Source organism: Acyrthosiphon pisum, chromosome X, assembly GCF_005508785.2.
Source record: "Acyrthosiphon pisum isolate AL4f chromosome X, pea_aphid_22Mar2018_4r6ur, whole genome shotgun sequence".
In the NCBI taxonomy this organism is placed as follows: Eukaryota; Metazoa; Arthropoda; class Insecta; order Hemiptera; family Aphididae; genus Acyrthosiphon; species Acyrthosiphon pisum.
Window position 1 is genome coordinate 46,958,529 of NC_042493.1, and position 8,549 is coordinate 46,967,077.

The 8,549-nt window shown below is 25.5% G+C and overlaps 1 protein-coding gene across 1 annotated transcript in view; it reads left to right on the plus strand.

The window, feature by feature from the left end:
• LOC100570778 overlaps nt 1–1,965 on the plus strand; it is a 3,067-nt gene extending 1,102 nt beyond the window's left edge. The window contains exons 2-3 of the mRNA XM_003240727.4: nt 268–470; nt 1,406–1,965. Coding sequence (XP_003240775.1) covers nt 345–470; nt 1,406–1,867 — 588 coding nt within the window. The 5' untranslated portion in view covers nt 268–344 and the 3' untranslated portion in view covers nt 1,868–1,965. The remainder of the gene's footprint in view (nt 1–267; nt 471–1,405) is intronic.
• The last annotated feature ends 6,584 nt before the right edge of the window (nt 1,966–8,549 follow it).

Here is an 8,549-nt window from a genome sequence, read left to right on the forward strand (position 1 = left end):
GATCGTGATAAAGCAGAATAATAAAATATTTATTATTTTAGGTATTATGCCCATATTAAAAAAATTGTATAATTCACATAATTTTAAATTTAATCTCTTATTAGGTATCTATTAAGTTTTATTCACTGTTTTAAAATACTTATACCTGAGCCTTAATTGTCAGCAAGCCTTGATTGTATTATTCTAGTTGTTTTATCGCTATAAATTGAAAATATTGAGATACTTATATACAAGACTTATGTTTTTAATATTGTTTACCTATTGTAGATGAAGAGAGTTGATAAAGATATTTATTATACAATTATCGCAAAAAACAATCAATATCTACATAATATGTTGATGTGATGGAAACTGAAACAATAGTTATGAGTAGTAGAAGACGAATGGTGCTTAAACCACTTTCTGCTCCAGGAGCAACTTTACAATGTAAAGAAAAGAATTCCTCCAATGATACAAATGAACATGTTATGGTAAGTTTATTGTATAATTATTTATTTTAGATTAAATTTATTTAATTTAAATTAAGAAAAATTAACATTTTTGATTAGGAATTTTATATTATTTTTAACTTAACTATACTAGTAGTAATTTAAGTTTTTTTATTATCACTTATTACAAATAAGTGCATTTTTACGACTTAGAATGTTTTTGGCTTTGCTTTTATGTAATTTTTTTGGAAACCCCTTTTTAATTTACTTACCAGTTATTAACATAGATAAATAAATTGATGAACATCGTAAAGAGTCAATCTAGTTCTTAAAGCAATTATTCCATTATCTAAGTTAAAATATGATTAATTTTAAAAGGAATCAAATACAAATATTCAGTAAAATAAAATAAAATACTAGATAAAGTAAACGTTCTAATAGAAATTTATAATATGTTTTGGTTATAATTTATAAATAAAATTACTGATTATAATCATACTATTAAATAATATTATTTCATGTTGTATTTTTTAAATTGAATTAAATTATTATTTGTATGCCAAAAATTAACATTTATTATTACATCATAGGTACTAATAAATTATTATTTAAATATAAGCAACCAATTGTTTCCTTTAAAATGTATTCTATTTTAATCAGTTAATTATTTTATATAAAACAAATTTATTAATTACATTTTAGCCAATTGTGTGCTTCACCCACATTTTTAAGGAGATATAGCAAGTTTAAAAATCTATAACTAAATATATCTATGTCTAAATAACTATTTAGGTACAGAAAAAAATCTACTGTTAAGTTATTAAAAACTGCTTTAAGAAATCTCCCTTAGTATAATTTATCCCAGATTGTCCTTACATGTTTATTGCATTAGAATTAATATTGTTTTAAAATTTGAGTATACTTAATGATGATGTTTTAAGTTATTTAACATAATATCACTTATTTGTTATTTATAGATTCAACCACCCGCCGCACTCATTTCTCCAAAAAATGACAGAAAAAAAATTTTGTTTCAAGACACAATTGTTCCTGAAATAATACCTACAGTACAGCGTAGTAAGGTCTTATTATCATGCACAATTAACAGTGATTTATTAGATTCTGATGATTCTGATTCTGACAATTCTACAATAAACGATGAGCCTTCCAATAAATCACCAAAGAGCAATAGAAAACTATATTATTTTATCATTATGTTTTTATGTTGGGCTGCAATTCAATACTGGATGATTGCTGTAGTTGGTTTTGGAGCAGTATTTTTTGCTATCTCTGCTCTTATTGCTATGTATTATAACACTTCAAACTCAGAAAAAAAACACAATGCTTTAAGTGCATACTCTGTGTTTAATCCTCAATGTACACCTATTCAGGGATCTGTAGATCCAAAACAATTGGAACGTGAGCTGCTATTTGGTTAATTATGATGTTAAATCAATAAATATAAAATTATACTTCTTTCAATTATATATGGTGTCTAACTTGTTACTATAGAATATATGTTTATTTGAATATTTATTTTAACATAGTTATTTGTTTATAAAATAAAATAAATAATAAACATTTTTAAAAGTTATCCTAGTATAGTATTTTATAGTATTTTACTATTTTTCAATATTACCTTAAATTCAAAACTATTTTACATTCGTATTACAAGTATATGTTGGTGATGATTTGTGTATGAATTATTGTATGAATATTTGTAAGATGTATAACTTATTATTAGGATAAAAAAAATTACAAATGATAACTATTATTAATTTATATATATATATTGGTATATGTTAGTATAGTATGTTAAATGTGTATACAATTAACCATAAAATAACATTGATATAAGCCAGATTGTGACATTGTTACCTATTTACTTTGGCTAATTTGTAACTTTGTAACTGTAAAGTAAGTGTGAATCCAGCCTGATTTAACAAGATACAGGGCAGGACTAATACAAATTATGTATAGTTGTATAGAGTGATTCATCAACACTGTTTAGACCTTTAATAATGCATTTTTATTTTAAATTCTGGTGTTTGATATTTTTTTTAAAATATTAATAAATAAAACACTGCTACAGTCTACCCCCTTGGATCAGTGCATGCTATACAGTTTTTATACTGTCTAGTTAATATTAATACATTATTTTATTCAATCGTGGAAGTTAAATATTGTATAAACGTTATTGTTTAGTTTATTGTTATTGTAATTGTAATTGGTAATTTTAATCATGTTAGTCTGAGCCTCTGAGGTATAGGTGTTAACTAAATTGGATTGATTTTTTAGTAACATATAATTACAATATATTATCAAAAAGATAATGAATTAAAAAAATATTACAAGAAATATGAATTTAAATACAATTCTTGTTTAAATTATATAAAAAAAAGGAACATTTAAGATATTAGATTCTGAGCGGTGGTATAATGTATGTTTTTTTTCTATCTTTCATCAACATTGAGAGTAGCAAAAGAATGTTCAGATTTCGACTTCAGCGTTTTTTCTGATAGAAAAGTGAATCTAGTTGGTACTTTTGAAAGGTAATTCGAAAGCGTCTAAAATATTTTATATTCTGAGCAGATGTATTGACTTTACAATAATGTGTTTTTATTTAATTTTCAATTTTTTAATTTTTTTTTTTTTTATGTCTTCACCGTTTGGGGTAGTAAAACTGCTTCGATTTTCTTCAACAGTATATTGTTCAATGAGAAAGAGAATCTAATTAGTACATTCAACATTTGAAATTCCCAATAGCTTACAAAAGCGCAGATAAAAACAACAATTTTTTTTTATGAGCATTTAAAGTTTGATTTTTGGCAACTTTTATCAAATTTAAAATTAAAAATGATTTTGTAGTTAAAAATTCATGAAATGTATAACTTGTATAGCTAAGGGTTGAAAATTCAAAACAAGGTACGTAAGTAGGTATTTTATTCTGCAACCAAAAAATCTAAAAATTATAAATCACGGTGTTTTTTTTTTAGTTATTTTATGTTCAAAATTGGATGAAATTACATATTAAATAACCAATAATAACGATTTTAGTTATTTTGATGTAATTTTATAACATTAATTCAACTTCCGGCCACTGTATTAATAATAAGTACTAACCAGGGCCTTGCACCCGAATTAACCAGTACCCCTACACCCCTAAACCCTTAAAAATCAAATACTCAAAACCTTTATAACCCGAATGATTTTGTTTTTTACAACCTGCATAATATGATATATAATGCTAATTTTTTTTGTGGTGAGTTCGATTTAGTAGTTGGTTATTTAATAATAATAATAAATTAATAGGAACAATTTTACAATCAATCATAGGTAAACTCAATAGTTATCTTATTTTCTTGAAAATAAGATTCAATAAAATCATTGATTGATTCTAATTAAACCAAATCACCTAATACTAAATTATTTCTTATACCTAATTTATTACTTTATTAGTATATTGTTTATGAAATAAATAAAAATATAGCTATTAGCAATATAAAATATAGACACGTTCGTAGCTATAGATATTTACCAGTTTTCCGGAAATCGCAAAATCATAATTTATATTTTATTTTATTTCTCGACGGCTCGATGCGCCCATCATGGCCTACCTATTTTAGACATTACATTACAGTTAATTTATACCTATCTGTCAACTTGATAAGTGGTGAAAAAAATAGGTACCTAATTTCCCCTTGTCTTAGTTCTTGTAGTTTCTAAGAAAAGTTTAACTACTGTACATTAATAAACCAAGTTTAGTATAAAACGTAGGTTGTGCATTTGTGTTAGGAACTTATATTTTATTATAAATAACATAAATCATTTTTTTTAAATTCTTTTTTGGGGTGGCTCAATCTCATAGGCGCAAATAGGGGGGGGGCTTTAGGGGCTAAGCTAAGAGGAAAATGGAAACCAACCTTTTTTTTGTGGAGGAAAACGGTATCTCATTTTTGGAGGAAAATGGAACCGGGGAGCAGAGTGGTGTCCGTTTTCTTTTTACATCACTTAAAATACTAAAATAAAAATATTTAATACGTAATATTTTTTTTAGTTTTCTCCTTTTTTATTATTTAAAAAAAATTAGATCCTGTAATAATTACAACGCATTGGATAATATACCTACTTGTAACATTTTTAAAAATTATTTTATTATTAGGTAAATAACAGATCTGGTATTTATTGAAATTTAAATTGTTTTAGCATAAGTTTACAATAAAAACTATTATAAAAATATGAAACATTGAGATTTTTTTGTAAATTGATTTTTTTTTGAAAATACCTCTAGCTTTAGCTTTGAGCCGATGTCATAGGTAATTTTTTTTAATAACCGTGATAAATCTTGAATTATGTAAATAATTAAGATATACCACAAAATCTTAAACAGGTAGTTAGTCATTTTTATTAGAAAATCATATTTTAAATTTTAAAATAAAAAATTCGGCAAGTAATATCAGCAATTTTGTTTACACTTAAATAATATTAAGTCATAAAATAATAATAATAATAATTAAATAATAATAATAATAATAATAATAATAATAATAATTTAATTATTAATTCTTCTGAGATTGCAATAATTAATGTAAGTTATATATATTAATAGTGTATTGTAAAAACTTATCTTTTAACTTAGTAATGAGTACTAATGAGCGATGAGTAATGAGTAATGACTAATACGGTGTCTATAAGAATTAAAATGCCTATAGAATATTAAAATTATCTTAAATTACATAGGTTACCTATAGCTAACCGAATATCAAAATCATCAAAAAGCTTGATTCAGTGATGAGATAGTTCTTTCTAAAAATGAATTAGTACAAGTTCAAGTTCAAGGCATTGAATATGAACTAGTTCGAATTCTAGTTCATATTTTTTAAAATGAACTAGTTCGAATTCTAGTTCATATTTTTTAAAATGAACTAGTTCGAATTCTAGTTCATATTTTTTAAAATGAACTAGTTCGAATTCTAGTTCATATTTTTTAAAATGAACTAGTTCAAGTTCTAGTTCAGTAACTCATAGTTTTTAAAATGATCAAAAATTATAAAAAGTTACTAAAGAAAATAAAATAAAAAAATACTTAAGTTAGAAATAAAAAAAACATACGTGAAAATACGTGCGACTGCCGACTATGCGTCGAAACTGGGGATACGTGGCTCTGCAACATACTTTATCCTATGTAACTAATTAGTAATTGAAAATAATAAATAAACGAAAACAAAATCATAATTAAAAATAACTTTGATTGCGTCATAAAAATAGTTTTATATTTTTCCAATCACCGCTTGTATTCTGTGGAACACGCTGTATACAGCATACAATAATTTGTATGAAAGTTATTTTGTATAGATACACTTTATTTTATTATGTCAAATTACAATAAAATTATAATAATATACCATAAATGGTATACCTACTATTCTTATCGGTGATCAACGGTGCGGCGTTGTGATTTCAAGGCAAAATTAAATAAACAAAATTAAAAACAAACTATATATTTTGATTCTTGAGACAGAACAAGGAACCTGATCGGCTACAAAACATTTTAAAACGTTATCAAATCGTCTATTCTATGAAAATGTAATATTGTCAATGAACGAACCCAAAATCATAACTAATAAGAACTTAGTTCACGTTCAAGTTCATTTCTTGAAAATCGAACTCGTTCATGTCAAGTTCACACAATATCAACGCGTTCTTTCCCATCACTGCTATTGTTATTGGCACTCTTAAAGAAACATAAATACTGTAACAGCCGTCGAATGATGTATACCGCAATCTAATTTTCTTGGCTGCGCTGGTGGTGGCCATCCAGATATTTCACGGAGTTTGTCGTTTGTGCATCATTAATTCTCCCGCTGAATTAAAATTGGTTGGTCGTTCGTGCAATATAACAGTACTCAGTACCTATGTCCTATAGTGAATATTATAGTGAGTATTAGTTTTAGTATGGTGGCATGAACAAATGATACACCAATACAATGGTATATCTCAGGTTCAAAAAGATTTATACTTGAAAATAATTATATTATAAACAATTTGAAATTCTAATTGTTTTTTTGTGAATGACCAACTTCCGATTTTTTTTTTTACTATTATTTATAAACTGGCAAGCACCCTTTAGAACATTAGAACAATAGTACAGTAAGAAATAATAAATACATGACAAATAAAATTAGGACAGTAACAAAATAAATGACAACTAAGATACATTATAAAAATAATAATTCAGAATAACAGATACGACACTTCGATTATAATAAAATTACAAATAATATTAACAGCAGAAGTCAATGCTACACAAACATTGTGTTTAAATCGTGGCGCGACATAAAAAATAAATCGATCTTATTAATAATACTGTTCGCTAAAATAACTCCGGGAAAAAAATTATGTGGAACTATAGTTAGTATTATAAGATGGAATAATAAACAAATTTTGCGACCTCGTACCGTAAATTCCAATGTTAAATTCAACCATAGAAAGTAGCTCGTGGAATCTTTGTTACCATTCAGTAAATCGAACAAAAACATCAAGCCTGCCACTTTTCTTCTTAATTCGTATAAAGATATCTGGGGGAGATATGTAGACTGCAGGTTATATGAGTCTCGGTCAATAGCCAAATTTGATTTACTACAGATTAATTTTATGAATATTGTACATTTTCTGCCTGATTCTAAAAAATATCATTTATACGTTTTTGGGTATTTAAATTGTATACAATTTTAATGTTTAACGTTATTGTACGTTGAAACGTTATTTGGTTTTTTCCGTTTTAACATAGGTACCTAATTACATTTTTAAACGTTATTTTAATTGTTCGTTTTTAGTTAAACGTTATAATTAAAAAATAGTTACGGATAATTATAAGAATTGTAATTGTAAAAATTATGAAATTAGTAGAATTTGTTGGTCAGGTGCCCAGGTTAGATTATTTTCAATCATGCTAGAGTTTTTAACAAGGAGTTAATTGATAAGTATTAATGTGTGTTTATAGGTGTTCGTAGCTTCAGCAAGTTATAAAGTAATATTCATTACTTAAACAAAATTTCAGGGCTTGAAACCGATTGAAATAATTTCGGTTTCGGTTTCGGTTTTGAATACAAGCTATAAGGAACCTAGAAGTTGGAATAAAATTAGAACAGTTTAAACTTTAAAGATATGTAGTAGGTATATTCATCACTAGACTATCTTTCTTTTGATGCAAACCTCTTCCTTGTTCGAATTTTTTCTTTTGTAGCATTTTATTAATAACAATGGAATAATACTTAATTGTCTTATAAACAAAGTATATATTTACCTACAATAAAAAAGGATAATACATTCACTATTATAAGTATTTTCACACTTGAATATTTTTTTTGTGCTTAATTACACAAATAATTATTATTGTTTAACACCAAAACCTCAATTATGAAATAATATTCAATTTTTTTAATTTTTATTCAATCACCTTCTTTATTAAATTATTATATATATTTTTAACATGATTTTTTAAGTAGTTCATTACATCTTATAAGTTATAATCATTATAGCCTCCAAAAGTTCTTCATCTAAAGATGCACGCAAATCAAAAGCCTAATTTAAAGCCCGTGCTATTTTAAGTTTTTCCTGGTATTGTACGTGTATAAATAATTGGCTCTCGGTAATTATATGATTTTTTTATTATTTATTGTTGGATTATTCATTATACTATTTAAAATTTAATACTATTCAATAAAATATGTATGAAAATATACGGGCCGTCGCGGTCGCCCGTCAAATAATCAATGTTGTTGTCAAATGTCAAATGTAATGTGGTTCCCAATAAATAACTATAATATAATAATAAATTATAATAACAAACACTATATTATTATTGAGTTATAACTCATAAGACAATACGGGACAACTAGTACCAAAAATCGCGACACATGGATAATTCCCCTGGGCAAGTAACGAACGGTCTAGGATTGAAACTTGAAAGATACAAATATAGCGCATTCGAGTATTTTTAGGGTCCTGTATCATCTATACAATTATCATTGTTTCTCCCCTATTTTCATATAATATAGTATTGCTAGTCACTATAATTTATATAATTATATTACTAAAGCAACTAATAATTTGGCGAAT